The sequence below is a fragment of the Topomyia yanbarensis genome, chromosome 3 (assembly GCF_030247195.1).
Source record: "Topomyia yanbarensis strain Yona2022 chromosome 3, ASM3024719v1, whole genome shotgun sequence".
Lineage (NCBI taxonomy): Eukaryota > Metazoa > Arthropoda > Insecta > Diptera > Culicidae > Topomyia > Topomyia yanbarensis.
The window spans coordinates 295,260,553-295,277,666 of NC_080672.1; the positions used below are offsets into that span (position 1 = coordinate 295,260,553).

The 17,114-nt window shown below is 41.1% G+C and overlaps 1 protein-coding gene across 17 annotated transcripts in view; it reads right to left on the reverse strand.

Annotated features, from left to right (window-relative positions):
- Positions 1-469: 469 nt before the first annotated feature.
- Positions 470-17,114, reverse strand: part of LOC131690825 (uncharacterized) — a 396,059-nt gene continuing 379,414 nt past the window's right edge. For all 17 annotated transcript variants that reach the window (XM_058976882.1, XM_058976878.1, XM_058976881.1 and 14 more), the window contains 3 exons: positions 6,833-7,041; positions 6,550-6,756; positions 470-6,486 (listed from right to left, as the gene is read on the reverse strand). In XM_058976882.1, coding sequence (XP_058832865.1) covers positions 6,229-6,486; positions 6,550-6,756; positions 6,833-7,041 — 674 coding nt within the window. In that variant the 3' untranslated portion in view covers positions 470-6,228. The remainder of the gene's footprint in view (positions 6,487-6,549; positions 6,757-6,832; positions 7,042-17,114) is intronic.

A 17,114-nucleotide genomic window follows, 5' to 3' on the forward strand; every position in this document is an offset into this window, starting at 1 on the left:
GATTTAAATAGAAATCCGATAGCCATTATACCACTAGGTTAAGCAACAATCAATTTAGGATATATAAGGATTATAAATCCAATTGAAATCCTACATTTTAAATCAATAATAGATACCTTTTTCATATTTTTGAGCAAAAAAACAATCAATAGTCCATTATATAAATTATTGTAAACTAAACATTATCTCCCGTATCAAACTTATTTAAAAATTTGTCCGGAAGAAAAACGTTTTAAACGATGGAATAGTATAGGTACTGCTTTAAAATGGATAGCAGGTACGCCAGATGCGGAAGATTTACGAATTATAAATAGTACAATGAATACTGTTATTGAAGAAAATAATCGACAAGTTCTCATCAATGCAGCCATCAATTCCAGAATACAACATACAATGCAGCTTGCAAATCATCTTTGGAAATTGGATAACAAATCTCAACAACAGCATGTCATCGAAAAAAACCTTCTTACTGCCATATTAAACATCGATACCGTTCAACGTTATATTGAGATGATTGAAGATGCTATCTTATTAGCTAAACATGGAATACCAAGCAGCAGAATTTTAAATACTAAGGATTTTGAATAGATCAGAAAATGTTTGGAAGAACATAAAATTACTGTAAATTCGTTCGAGCAATTATTATCAAAATCAAATGCTCAGGTTTCAATGAACTCAACTCATGTTATATATATGAGTAAAATCCCCCAACTATATGAGCAGACATACGATTACGAATATATTGATTCAGTTGTCCAAAATTAAAAAACAAGTGCTGGTCTGGTTAGATCCAATTATTCAGTTCAGTTCGAAAAATGTGAACTAGAATTAGATAACAGTCGCTATACCAATTTGGTAATGGAAGTTAGTAGTAAATCATTCAGACCAACTACTGGATTAACTGTCTTCTAAACAAATTTAGTGGATATACCACCACCAGAATTTTTGGGAAACTTGACATTGAAGCACAGAAAGATACTATAACATGTCTATTTACAAAATGATTACTTCAAATGGAAACTTAACATAAAAGGATCATAATCTGTTGTTGTTTCGGGAAGTACATCGACGCTCTGAATTTTTTTGGCTTTTATGAGGTGATAAACTACTTTGTTGTTTTCGGACCCGCGAAATATTTAGTTGCTGATATCCGGATCATACAAGGCACCAGTTAGCTTGGAATGATCCTAGTGAAAACGTCCGCAATTATAATTCAAAAGTGAACTGAAAACAGACTGCATCTATCACACATTACTGGCCGGCTTTGTGTTGTTGTATACCAACGAATACGTATTGCGATGAGTTGCCAAAAGTGTTCTTTACCTATTGTTGGTGGTGAACTGTACGCGATGTGTGAGGGCCGATGTAAGCAAGGTTTTCACGCCCAGTGTGTTGGACTTGGTGAAATGAATATTTACAGCCTCAGCAAGAATTTAATATGGCTTTGTGACGAATGTCTGTGTTTTTTCCACAAGACGCGGTATTTGGTTGAGCCTTCCAGTCTACCGAAGCAGATGGAGGAGCAAATAAAATGCATGAACGATAAAATTACCCTAATATACGCTCTCTCGTTGAACGAACAACCAAACTCTCATGCTGAACGTAACTCTACGCCAGTTTCGACTACGCGGAAAGCAATGGAATCGAATATAAGCAGTATTCACCGATCGGTTGTTCCAGATCTGACCGACTCGCTGCAGGAAGGAAAAAAGTTCGCTCTATTCCTTACGAACATTGACGGGTGTGCAACTGAAAGTGATGTTAGCTGTATGGTATCTGAATCGCTAAGCCTTACTGAGGCCGATGAGGTGGAAGTTAAAAAGTTAGTACCCAAATGGAAGAACTGTGAAACTCTTGACTTTGCATCATTTAAAGTCGTCGTATGCAAGAAATGGAAATCGGTAGCAATGAAAAATTCTACTTGGCCTCCGGGAGTGAAACACCGAGAATTCATCAGTTTACGCAACTCAACATGGAAACCTGCCTATTGGGAATCAACTCGCTTATAATTCTAGGCAACAAGTGAAATGTTTTTCTTATTGTGCTGAGTTGTTTTGAATGAATTGTAACGTCGTTAATGTTGTTAATGTTTACAATATGTTGTAGAGTATTATTAAATTTGTTCATTATTTGTCTGTTGAATATGATACCAACTGGAGCTCTCGAAAGACTGTTGACATGCACGTAAGATTTCCAAGCATAGATATAAGTTACTCATAAGAAATATATAGTTTTAAAAATCGTCTGTACGGTGTATACCGAAGATATGAAAAATAAAAAAAAATGGCATTGGAATATTGGTTATTTCTATGAAAATTATTACTGTGTACTATCATGGAGATATAATAAAACAACCGTAGATGTCAATGTATCACCATCTGTCCCAATTGAGATACCTACTCCAAAAGTTTCATCGAATTTCTCCATTTCCGAGGCTCTTCCAAATTCACCATTTCCAGATTTGTCTATCGAAAGATTCAAGGAACTCAACCAGTATATCAATATGCCGGTATCAAAAAGAAGCATTAAAAACTTTGATGGCAAAGTTATTTAAGAAGGGAGGAGTTAGCTGGTTCACACGCATCGTTCCCAGACGACAACATGTGCTAATTGACTGGAAGCAGGCCGAGACAACAACATGCGCGCTCTAAGAAAAGCAGTAACAACAGGTGTTCTGAAAAGCGCAGCTGGTTACATCGCCTGGCTGAAGTTATATATAGGCCGAAAGGGAACATTATTTTTCAGTCTTAGTTATAACGTGTAAGTGATTAGTTGCAATAAATTATATTTTTTTATCTACTTAAATTCAGTAAAGCAGACATATTTTTAATTAGTACGATGCGGGGTTACCAACCTCCTGCAGAAGGGTAGTATATTAAGTTCCGCAGGTGACCTCACCGCCTCCAGCACACGACGAGGAATTGACTTCCCCATTCTAGGTCAACCTAGAACTACAGGAAGGTACATGATGATTAAAAGAACTGAAGTAGAAAAACCCTTAGACAAGCTGTCACCCGTGATAATAAAAAAAAAAACCACTCTAAGCATGTGAAAATCGTACTTGTACGTTATGCTACTCTACCGTACTACTCGTGACCAAGCGATGCTATGTATGCCTGCAATTTGGTCACTTCAGCAAAATGTGCAAGGCGATAAAAGATGTTTCAATTGTAGCAAAATTTATCACGGCAAAGAATATAATGACAACCCTTTATGTATAAACTGTGCCGAAGTAGATTAAGAACGCCGACCCAGCAGAGCTCAAACTGGAGTATGGGAACCCAAACTAATAAAATTAGGGTGGAATATAGATTATCATAACGCGAAGTGAAAAAAGTCAAAATTAAAAAAACTCAATACACAGAGGTCGCTAAGAAAAATCTAGAAAGTACATTTGACGACGGAAAGAGAAGAGCAAGTCTTGGAACCAGATAAAGCAGAGAGGAGATGGGAAAGGATGAAAAATGAAATGGGTATCTTTAAAAACCAAACCAAAACAAATTTTAGGGCGAAATGATAAAAAAATAGAAAAACAATTTTAGGACGTGAAAAAAAGGAGAAAATAAAGAAAAATAAAGACGAAAGCGATACATAACAGAAATGAAGAAACACATTGGCTGACAAATGAAACCGATATCATCATAATCCAACTCAAATCAGAAACAGAAATGATGACTGAGTTTGAGAAACAGAATAAAGCGTAGAATTCAGCAATCCAAAAGTTGCAGAAGCTGATAAAACTATACGCCGAAAACCCAGGAGATAGAAAACCTCTAAAGTCCAAACATTACGAATACGCCAGAGAGCGATGAAGCAACTCAAAGCCAGTCAAAGCTCCACAAGTCAACAGGCAAACATAGAAATCGCCAAGCAAGGTATTTTTGTTGAACGACGACAACGTGTGACCCAATGTATGGCACCACCGTGGCGATTTGCAGAGTCGGTAGTATTGAACTGAAGTTGGGGCCAATTTATATAAATACACATCATTTCATGAATAAATCCTACAACCTGGTCTCTAGAGCCAAGCAAAAAGTGTAAAAATGTAAACAGTGAAGTGGTGGTCCAAGGAACCACATACTAGTCAAATCCGACACAAAGCGAAAAGCGAGGATACCGTGAATTACTTCGATCAATAATAGGGTTCGCAGTGGAAGATGAAACAGCAGAGTAAAACGGAGCAGCCTGAAATATCTGCCTCTTCTCTCCCGACACTTGGTGGAACGCCAAAAGGAAGACCGGATTACCTTATACCGGAGAAACCGAGGACACGGTCCTTTATGTAAGTACTAATAGTTTTTTACCATTCCAAATGTTAGATTAATCGTGTGAAAAACCAAGAAACTCCAGAACACTGGTAAAACTAGTGTATCAACACTTTGATCAGTAATCATCAATTTTCATATCCTAGGACTATAATTAAAAAAAAACCGCATCAAAATAAGTAAGAAAAATTCTCGGTTTAACTTTTATTTAAAAAAAAAATAGTGGCAAATCCAAATCCAGTTGTTGCACCATTGACAATGCAACTATTTATAGAATTAGGAAAAATACCGGATTTTGTGCGGGATTTACAAAGCTTTGATGGCAAGCCAACAGAATTATTAGTATGGCTAACGGATGTTGAGAACATTTTCTGCATGTACAGAGCTGCCGGTGCCACAGAAGCTCTATTTGATTTAAATAGGGTTGTGGTACCGGTAATTCCGGTACCGAAAATCCCGGGTACCGTAATACCGCTACCGAAAAAAAGTCAGTATTTTCGGTACCATACATTTTTTTTTATGAAAAATATGTAGACTTTCTAGCGGGACCCGTTTCAAAATATAGGTCTGCAAGGTGGCTTTTAATTATATTTAATTATGTTTTAAATAAACCAATCAGCTTACGCCTTTGTGGGGAAATGAGGTGGGACAATCATCATAATAATTCTAGAAGATAACTATTGTTGACTCGCGTTGTTCTGAATGTTCAAATTCCTGCACTATTAATAAAAACTTCAACCAACTTCTACTAAATTTCAAAGTATTCACATCTAGCATAAGAGTATTATTTTGTTTTGATTTTTTTACTAGTGATATTCTGATTGGTTCCAATTATTCACTGGGTGGCGCGTAATAAGACTGTGGCCTAAGTCATGCCTGTATTTGGTTTGCCCTTAAATCTTTATCTATAAAAGAACGAACAGCGATTTAGTAGCTTACAATTTTAGAATTGGTGAACTGCTTTATATGAGCGATTCGTAATTTTCGGTGATCGAAAAATTCAGCAAAACTCCATAGTTTACAGGAAATTAGGAGCCTTGGTATGTATAAAAGTCGAAACCAATTTACAGCAAAGCGAAAATGGCGAAAGAAAATGCGATCGACGTACACGTATTTACATTCTCGCTTTGATTTACTGTTGATAATAGGGTTTCTTAGATTTACCATATGTTCAAGTCGACGAAAGTCGCTTACCAATTATTGAACTCAAGGTGGCCTAGATCAGAAATAAAAAAGGTGCCGCATTCGAAAAATACCTCCTGCTGCAATGAGACATCAGTTTGAGCAATCAATTTCACTTTGAACCGTTTCTCGAATTATTTGAAAAAAATATTCGAGTACCGGAACTGGGGGCTGGAGTACCGCAGTACCGGTTCTCGCCAAAATGGGTCGGTACTGCGAACCCTAGATTTAATCGAACGCTCCGTGAGTTGCTTGATTTAAGAGTTGCTAAATTATTTGAACCAATCAAGGAGAATATGATTCAACAGCTACGACACTGATCTCATAATACAGTCGACATCTGCTCAAACTACGATCAGGAAGGATCAGTATGAACAATTCATGTGTCCCGTGATTAGAACCAATGCACTAAAAGTAAGTTGAAACAGACAAATCCTGACCAAAACGCCAAACCAAAACAAATCGTAATCTAATAACGAAAAATTGCTAACTGAAAAGCACGAGGTAGAATCTGTTACGCACCTTGCAGTCTTAATCGAACATACTGAATGGTTTTCGTTAGATTGCTGTCTAAGAATGACCTAACCAGAATAAATTCTTTAGTTGAACATACTAAAATGACAACAAGCCAAAGTAATTTGATCAGAGTAATATTTCAAATAAATGTTTCAACTATTTCTATTTTAAGTTATCGAACAAAGCAGCGACTGGGATTGCCCATCCAGGGACCCAAATTTAACCATAAACGCGCGCTAAACAAATGCATCCTTACAACTTCACCTCAGCGCAGCGTCACGGCCGCATCGTCGTAGTCCACCTCGGCTTCCTCGAGCTTTGCAGCGCCACTACAAATTCTACACTTACAGCACACGATACAGGGAGCGGCTAGAAGTAGGAGTGGCGATGCCACCAACAGTAATATACCGAATCCGGCGAAAATTCCAATAACTTGCGCTCGATGCCACACTACGGAGGCTCGCGAGTGACCCAGCTTGTTCTTGCACGGTCCTTTGTCGTAGTGGCGTAGCAGGAAATCGTCCTAAAATCGAATCCATTTATGAACTCTTAACCAGATTGATTAGCTATGTCACAGGATACGTACATCTAAACTAGCCAAACAGTACCAGCAGAAGACGTGTTTGCAGCGTTTGCACATCATCTGCGCACAGCCTTCGTCCTTTTCGATTGGAACGGCGCACATTGGACAGCACTTGATGAGATCATTGTCGAACGGGATCCCGAGGGCGTCGGTCTGACCGTCGGCGGCTAGCCGGCGAGTGTTCTCCTCACAGGACATTGTCGGGTGCCACTAAACATGAAACAAAGAAAGCAGAAATTATAATATAATGGTAAAATGATCATGTAAGTAGAATACGTTCACTTACAGCTTTCTTACAGCCAGAGCAGAAATCCTCCCGGCAGGTAGGACAATGCACGGCACACGGCGACGGAAGATTCGATGAGGATGGTTGGATTTGCACTATTCTATCGGAAGACGAGTTGCTGCTCGGCTGCGACTGGTTCTGGCCAACCAGGCATATTGTTTCGCAACCGGCCCGGGGACACCAGGTGCGGAATTTGTCCAGTTCCACTTCTGCAATTGGAAGAAGGAAAGGAAGATTTATTTTGCATTTCGATTCATAGTACAAAAGTTATTTCGTGGTTGGAAAACACAATCAAACTAAATTTGCATAGAACTGAAAAAGAATTAATTTAGCAGCTGGCATACCATATAAAGTTATCGTAAACTTAGAGGATGATGGTGAAATAAACTGCCCCCTTTAAGAAATCGTAAAGAGGGCCGAAAAACTTTCTCCTAATTGCATTGCATTTCGTTTGTTTCGCCGCAGACAGCACAAAGTAGGTAATTAAAAAAGGTACACATTGCATTCACGTTCGCTGCAAGCTGGGCTGGGTGTGCTGTGATTTAGCATCACTCCGGAACCGGTATGACCACCAGCACCAAATTCAGACCCCAACAAGAAACCCCATTCCACCCAAGCTGGAGAGTGTACAGAAGTTTGGCGATGACGGCACCAATGAATGACTGTTTCGTTTCGTTTATAGTGGAGTGGAAAGATTGCAGTTTTCATTTTGCAAAGAGCATACTGTATTAGCATACACACAGGGTGCAATTTGCATTTTTGCTATTCGTTGTCTGGGAAACTCGTTGTAGTTTTCTGCTGGTGGCTTGTGGAAATGGAAAAGTTTCAAGAGTTGCTAAGTACTTCCATAGAAATAATATATTGAGGGGTGTCGAAAAACTTGCAGTTACGCTCGGCTAGCGATTAAACGAGTTACTGTTATGTAAAACACTTTCGTTTTACATGATACCACTCTTAGACTTACTTTTGCTATTCTGTGTTTTTTAATGGAATATATCAATTTAACTAATTATAAAACGTTTTAGATATAAAAAATGAATACTCTAATAAGGTTCGTATTTTTGGCAGAATGAATATTTTTTGCAGAATTTTGGGAAAATCACAATACAAAGAAGGTGAAAAATAAAATACCCACAATGCACAGGGGTGGGTCTTGTTATTATTATTGTTATTTATCAGTGTACAATCGGGCTGTCTCAACAAGCTATTTCTGCAACCTATGTGCGTTAACTGTACACCTACCGTTGCACTTGACAGCGTGTGCAATGCTTCATGGTCACACCTATTACCTATAGTTAATATATTCATAGTTAGGCGGAGACACTGAGCGGAGCCAATTGAACATGTCAAATGCCGGAGCCAATCGAGCATGACGTCACATAACATGTTTTCTTTGGATGTATATGGAAAAAGTATTGTGATTATGGTAATAACTATTTTACTCTTATCTTGTGTTATCGAGTGTAGAGAAACGAAAAAGCCACACGGAAAACCCCGCAATCACAAAAAATGAATATTGCAATTTTTGATTTTTGTCTTGACTGTTTCAACTAAAAATTGTTGATTCAACTAACTGTCCTGTTGATTTTCGCATCATCAATTGGCTGAATAAATTAGTTGTTTTTGAAAGCTGTCAGTTTTCAGAAAATAAAGACAGCAAAAAGGAAACAAAAATTTGCAAATTTTATTTAACCATTTCTTTAGTTGAAAAGGATACGTCAGTTTTCTCGCTATGTTCATTTTGTAAAATTTTTGAGGCTAACATAAAAGAGCTTGATTTTGAAGTTTAGATTAATAAACCAGTTATAATACTTAGAAGTGCCTACCTAATTTAGTGATTGATATATATATATATATATATATATATATATATATATATATATATATATATATATATATATATATATATATATATATATATATATATATATATATATATATATATATATATATATATATATATATATATATATATATATATATATATATATATATATATATATATATATATATGTGAATTTATGGAAGTATTTTTATATAATACATCAGGTAGACAACAAATTGCATGATTCGACTGATGTTCGAACGTGAGCAAATCTTCTGGAACCAGGTGTGTATGTTTCATGTGTTTTTACAAATCAGCCATCCAATTTTCTCACATGTTAACAAATGTTAGACATTAGAATAGGACATTAGTCTCCATCAGTAAATTGATCTGTATATTCTATCATTGCATAAATAATTGTTCCATGCAAATAGAGAATCTAGTGGAACATGGAACCATAATTCGTATAGAAAGTCAATGCTATATATTTTTTTTATAAAATAGAATTAATGTAAACGTATTGGCGCTGAACAGTGTTAATATTTATATTTCCTAGTGATGCAACGCGTTTGGATAAATCAAACCATTGATATGATAGCAATAAACTTCTTCGAAGATAATTTGGCTTTTTATTACTGGGTAACAAATCCTCCTTATAATTAACAAAATCGTTAGCTGTTACAACTGGTTGGGATATTTTTCAATAATACAATTGATTGAAACAACCATCTTGGTTTTTAGTTTCAACACGCACCAATCTTGAAATCAACAATTATATTAGTTGTTACAACTGGTTGGGAATTATTCCAATATTACAATTGACTGAAACAACCATCTCGGTTTTCAGTTTCAACTCGCACCAATCTTGAAATCGACAATTATATTAGTTGTTACAGCTATTTGATGAACTGATTCGGATGGTGTGTGTCTTTGCTAACTGACAGCATCGCATTTTCAACTAGATGATTTAGTTGTTTCAGCAACTGTTTTGTTCATTCAAAAACAAAAATGAAAGTTTAGAAAAATCAACAATCGTTTAGCTGTACCAAATTTTAACCAATCGATTTCAGAAATTCGACTAATATATTAGTTGCTATGCGATCGGGAGCGTTTCCGTGCATTTTTTTTCTGTAGCAAGAAGATATATTCTATATTCTATTATTTATTTATTACACTATTATATTGGTTATTATTACGGTTATAGTTATTGTTTACCATTTCACTGTTTTCATATATTATACTTATTATGCACGGTGATATTATATTATTAACGAGATCGTTCGAAGTGTATTGTAAAAAACTGTCGGATGAAAACTGTCGTTGAAGACTGTGGTTAAAAACTGTGTCTTTATTTCATCAACTTAATCTACTATTTAATACATGTAAACCTTAAAGCTAATTTTCCTATCAGATAGATAGATTCTAGCGGGCGGGGCTTCGAAAGCTCGCCATGATTGTTTCTTACGTCTAAAGTTACTTCTATGGCTGTCTCGCCAGTGTGTGTATTTGTTTATGGAAAAAGGAGGCGCTAAGTCGAATAGTCAGTTCTCTCGCGCCGTGTTCTCGCGATCGGGTTATTTTGTCTCGTGATTTACTTCGGTATTTTGAGCTGTGCTAACTGTCTGACCTTGATGCCTTAGGCGGTGCTGACTGTCTTAATGTGTGTCAATGTTTTGTTTGTTGAAATTCGCTGGCATGTGGCTTTGCCGTCCGAGTGCAGAAGGCATGATTTATTACGGTCAATGGTTGGAGGTTTTGTTCTTGTTTTTGGGCTCGAGTTTGTGTTGTTTTATTGCGTGCTAGAAACGTGGGTATGTTTTGAGATTTGGACGTAAGTTTGGTTTTGTGGCTTGTATGTAGATCAGTTTTCCGGTTTGGATGTAGGTCTGTTTTCGAGGTGCTAAAGATGCAGGTCTGTTTTAGAAATGTGTTTGATTGATTATTACTTGCTGTGAAAAACATAGTTGTTTGGTACTGTACATGTTGTCTTTTTACGAAGTGGGTTTTTATGTCAATAGGGGCTAAGTGTTATGCTTGGAATGCATGGTCTGAGTGTTTGATTTATTAGCGTTGTCAGTAATTCTTGTGTGGTATGGTTTTGTCATGTTCGATGCAAGATTTTCGAGTCGTGGGAAACTATCGGTTTGAGATGCGATGTAGCGTCGTAGGTTGGGTTCAATTAATATTATGTTTGTGGTATGGTTGGTATTGGTATAGTACAGGTATAGTACAATTCGCACAAGATTAAATTATATCATCAGGCCTTCGAATTGGTTTTTCTACACGTGCATGTAAAGTTCTTACTCACGACGACAATGAAATTATTAAGCTTGAACATTTACATGGGATGCCAGTTCCTGAAATAAGAGCTTTCTTCCTGAAATAAGAGCTGCCAGTTTTCCAGCTTTTGTGTCCGCCTAACTCTTAATATAGTAACTCTACTATTATCGCGCACCCGGCTTTCCATGAGCATTTTGGCGACTCAGAGGCTGCCCTTCCATGTTGCTCAGGCATACATACGGATTTACATTCATACATACATACATACATACATACATAGCTGGACGTAAAGCTGTGCAATGAAGGTTCCGCTAGCACATTCCGTAAAGACGGTCGGGAATCCATCATCGATGTAACATTCTGCAGCGCGTCGCTGATGGATGACATGAATAGACGAGTTAGTGAGCAGTACACACATAGTGATCACCAAGCCATCCACTACACCATTGGTCGGCGAAATCGTACGGTGACGCAGAGAGTGAGGACTGGCGAGCGGAAGTGGAAAATACAGGAATTCGACAAGGACCTTCTTGTGGAAGCACTTCGTGCTGACAGCGCCACTCCAATTCCGAGTGCCGATGAGCTGTCGGAAACAATAGCTAGGGCATGCGATATAACAATGCCGAGGAAAATGGAGCCGAGGAACTACCGGCGTCCGGCGTACTGGTGGAACGAAAGGCTAAGCATCCTCCGGGCTACTTGCTTAATAGCCAGAAGACGCGTTCAGAGAGCAAGATCTGAGGCAGTCAGAGAAGAGTGTAAGGTAACATTCCGGGCGGCTAGGGCCACTTTTAAACGTGAGATAGTGCTAAGCAATTCCACCTGCTACAAGGAGCTGTGCAGAGAAGTAGACGCTAACCCCAGGGGCAATGCTTACCGTGTCGTTATGGCCAGGATCAAGGGCCCAATGACGCCAGTCGAAATGTGCGGCGACAAGCTGAAAATTATCGTGGAGGGCCTTTTCCCGAAGCACGACCCGTACGCTGATGCAGATGGTGGAAATGCAGGTGACAATCGGGTTTCCAACGACGAGCTCCTTATGGCAAAAGGGCTGAAAGCGAAGAAAGCTCCTGGACCGGATGGTATCCCCAACGTGGCACTGAAGACTGCGATCCTGGCGTTTCCGGACATGTTCAGGATAGTCCTACAGAAATGCCTGGACGATGGCTACTTCCCGGATAGATGGAAGATCCAGAAGCTGGTGTTACTGCCAAAACCAGGGAAACCACCATGAGATCCAGCATCGTATCGGCCTATATGCCTGCTGGATACTCTCGGTAAACTCCTGGAAAGAGTCATCCTCAAAAGGCTGACGACCTACGCTGAAAGTGAGAACGGACTATCGCAGAGACAGTTCAGGTTCCGGAAAGGAATATCGACGGTGGACGCCATCCGCATCGTCATCGCGAACGCGGAGAAAGCATTGAAGCAAAAGAGAAGGGGTAATCGCTACTGCGCCGTGGTAACGATAGACGTGAAGAACGCGTTCAACAGTGCTAGCTGGGGAGCCATCGCCGTAGCGCTGCATAGAATGCGGGTTCTGGACTATCTGTGCAAGCTTCTGAAAAGTTACTTTCAGAACCGAGTACTGGTCTACGAAACGAACACGGGGCAGAGGTCGATTAGGGTAACGGCGGGAGTACCTCAGGGCTCCATACTCGGCCCAACGCTCTGGAATATTATGTACAACGGAGTGTTAACACTGGAACTGCCTAGGGGAGTGGAGATCGTCGGCTTTGCAGATGATGTTGTCCTGACGATAACGGGCGAGACCCTTGAGGAGGTGGAGATGCTGACGGCAGAGACAATAGGCATCGTGGAAACCTGGATGGTTAACGTCAGGTTGCAGCTGGCTCACCACAAGACTGAGGTAGTGCTGGTTAGCAATCGTAAGCAAATCCAGCGTCTCGAGATCAGCGTCGGGGGACAATCCATTCCATCGATGCGCGCGCTGAAGCACCTGGGTGTGATGGTTGACGATCAGTTGAATTACAACTGCCATGTCGACTATGTATGTGAGAAGGCTGCGAGAACAACTAGCGCATTGGCAAGGATCATGCCGAATCACGGAGAAGCAAGAGGCAGCACGAGACGTCTCCTGGCGAATGTCTCATCCTCAATCCTGATATATGGCGTACCGGCGTGGGCTGCTGCGCTGAACTCAAAGCGGAACCGGACGAAGTTGACAAGCACTTTTCGCCTAATGGCTGTTCGTGTCGTAAGTACGTACAGAACGATATCGTCGGAGGCGGTATGCGTAATTGCCGGGATGATTCCCATCTGCATCACTCTGGCTGAGGACGTAGAATGCTACCAGCGGAGAAATGAACGTAATGCAAGGAGACTGGTTCGAGCGAACTCGTTGGCTAAGTGGCAGCAAGAGTGGGATTACGCGGAGAAAGGAAGGTGGACCCACCGACTCATCCCAAATGTGTCTACTTGGGTACATAGGAAGCATGGAGAGGTGAACTTCCATCTGACGCAGTTTTTGTCCGGGCATGGATGCTTCCGCAAATACCTACATCGGTTTGGACACGCTTCGTCACCCCTTTGCCCGTAGTGTGTGAACGTGCAAGAGACACCGGAACACGTGGTCTTCGAATGCCCCAGATTCGAAGAAGTCCGAAGGGGTATGCCTGATATAACAGTGGATAATATCGTCGAAGAGATGTGCCGCAACGAGCATATCTGGGACGCTGTCAACAGAGTTGTTACGAGTATACTCTCCGAGCTGCAAAGGAAGTGGCGAAGGGACCAACAAAGTAACGACATTGGTTAGAACGCCGCAGTAGAACCACAAATAGAGTTTCGGGAGAAATTCCGCCGCCGGGAAACTCACCGACGGTGTAGACTGGGTCCACCGCCGGGGACCAGTTGAGTAGTACGCGATGTAACACCGGGCTCGGGTTGTCGGGGCGCCAGCGAACCGGACGTCAGGCTCCACCGGAATCGCCGGACCGACCTCGACACTCTACCGGGTAGCTCGTGAGTAGGCTAGATCCACCGTCGGGGATTAGAGCGAGTAGACCGCGTCGAATAGCCAGAAGTGGGTCGTTGGGCGCCAGTGAACCGGAAGCTACGCTCTACCCGGAATCGCTGGATGAACCTCAGCATCTGCTGGCTGGCCGTTGAGTAGGCTAGGTCCACCGCCGGGGACTAGACCGAGTAGACGAGGCGGGGAGCTTAATGGCTCACAGAAACGTACATCGGTATCGGGAGCGGTCTGCCACCGGGGAATTCACGATAGGGCTGATTCGGCGCCGTGGACTACCCGACAGAATCGTGTCGAAAAGGGGAGCTAATTGGCTCACGAAACAAACACCGGTAACGAAAGAAATTCCGTTGTCGGGGAACTCTCAATCGGAGCAGGATAAGCGGTAAAGCTGGAAGATTTTAGTAGAGCTAAATGGCCGAAGAAAGCGGGTATCGGCGTCGGGGGAAATTCCTCCGTCGGGGAACCATAGGTCGGAGCAGGATGAGTTCACCGTTGAGCACTATCCAAGCGGATCGTGATGAGGCCGGGAGCTGAATGACTCACGGAAACATGAGCTGAATGGCTCAGGGAATCAGCAGCTAAACGGCTCACCACAGGGACGAGAAATAAACGGCGACGTAATGGATGGAGACAAGAAGCAGGAGAGGAACCGAGAGTTAAATCAAAGCTCATAGGTCGTGTCACTCCATGAACCAAGCGAGGCTCCGAGATAGAGCAGCAGAAAGAGGTGCGACGAAAGCACAACGAACACCCCCCCCCCCCCACGAAGTAATACGATGACGTAGTTCCGTGGGGAAGAAGGGCGTAAAAAGTAAGGAATGTTTTTAGTGGTTAGGCACGAACGTGAGTCGTGAGTCCCACACAGTGCCAATACACTACAGACCAGGCTTTTGAAGCTTTTTTAACCTTACTATAAAAAACATACATACATACATACATACATACATACATACATACATACATACATACATACATACATACATACATACATACATACATACATACATACATACATACATATTTTTGGCACAAGTTTGAAGCGTGTAACGTGGTGTCATCTAGTCTGTGTAATCCTGTGGAAAATCATCCTACCATCGCCTTGAGGTCTACTTCATATTGGCAAATTTTTGTCTTCTAGGTCCGAAGCGGTTCAATCGATTATTAATTGATACGGTAAACATACTGGCAGTATTAGTCCTTACTCACGAATACTTTTTCCTACAACTGTGCTGTTTCATTTCTATCTTATAACAGAATTCAATTAGCCCTGTTCTAGACAGTATACGTATTCATTACATTGTGGACCTCACTACATTATGGACCAGGCAAACCTTCATTTTTTCTATTGTCATTATGCTGAGTAGCTAGACGAGTGAAGGCATTTTAGGGTTTCACAAAAAGAATCTCTACCCATAAAGGACATAAGAATTACGAACCGAATGTCCACCTAGTTCGACTCGAACAGACCACACCGACCCGAAAAAGCTGCTTATCATTTCTGAGAGCCTCGCTTGCTTGGTCGAGTTAAATAATCATAAGAACAAGTCCTGAATAATTAACTATCTCTTAGGTGCCAGTCCTGCACTCCTTTCCTGAACTAGCCTCATACCCACGTTCAAAAGATCCACATGTCCCCCAGCCAAGCGAATTGATCAACTTGGAAGTAGGAGCACATATCTACCAACCAGTCATGAAGACTTCCGAACCAATGAGAATGGACCATGCCAGTCGAAGGCCACAGACACAGTGCCATTTCGCACAGTTCCTGATTAGAGTTTTGTTAGTGCTACTTACAGATTTCATTTCAATGGTAGTAGGTTATCATCCCCTCCTGTTAAACTCGCTTACCGCTGTTCACCTCTTCCGGCATTTCGACACCGTTGGTCGACCATCTCATAGAAGAGATCTCTTTTATCGAATCCTCAATTTCCTATAATCATAATATAATCATCTAAGGTTTTCTGTCGATTCTAGCGCAGAAACGCTAATGATGTGACCATCAAGAATACGACAGACAACCTTAATTGACCCCCTTCGACACCAGTTTGCCCTTACCAAACCGTAACGCGGGTGGCGTCGTGAAAACTGCCGAATAGTGGTTGAGAACAGCTTGAAGCAACATCAGATGTTGCTCCAAATGTGTGTGATATCCAAAATAGTTTGTATTATTTGTTGTAGACCAGTAAGAAGCGTAGCACCGATTTTTGATAGCCGTATATTTATTAGCTTCAAAACTAGAAAAGTATAGGTATAAGTTTTCATATTAGTAGTAATTAAATTAAATTTTACATACTTTTCAGTGGCCTCACTGTTCCTACGGTCTATTAAATGATGTGTTCTAAATTTTAGCTAAGAAAATTATAGAATATAATGGTTTTAGCAACAAAATGGTTAGCACGTTTCTGTCGTATCACTTGCTCCGTTTGACGTTTGCTCAAGTTCCTACCCTATAGATTGGCGAGCTGATTGTTATCGGTGATCAGGGTTGCCGGATCCTCAGATGCGTTTACATCCTCCCCCGGGTGCATCTTGCTATTTGCCGAGACTGCACTCTCCATGCCCACGTCCAACACCGCCAACTTTGATGCTGGTCGTCGTAGAATACCTCTCGGAGTTCGAAGGACAGCCTGGCGAACCTTCCCTTCATTGTCGCCCATTACCTCAATCACGCGTCCGCGCAGCCACCCGTTGCGTTTTCCCTCGTCGACCATCAGGACCAGGTCACCAATTTTAACAGCTCGCGTTTCGCTAAACCACTTGGGTTGCCTCCGAATAACTGGCAAGTATTCTTTAATCCAGCGTTTCCAAAACACATTCAGCTGCTCTTGAATTCGCTCCCAGGACGCGCGTAGGAATTTTGGCTGGCAGCTTGTAGCAACTAGCGGCTGCTTAACTCCACTGGAACTGCCTATCAGGAAATGATTTGGTGTAAGCGCTTCCGATTCCTCTGAGTCAAGCGGCAAGTATGTCAGGGGTCTCGTATTCACCAAACACTCTACCTCCGTTACCAAAGTAAGCAGTCCTTCGTCGTCAAGCTTGCCGTCCGCATACGCATCTCCCATAGCAGCTTTAACAGAGCGTACTAAACGCTCCCACGCCCCACCCATGTGCGGGGCTCCAGGTGGAATAAAGGTCCATTTGGTCGATGTGTTTGTAAATGTGGCCGACAGTCCTTGGTTAAT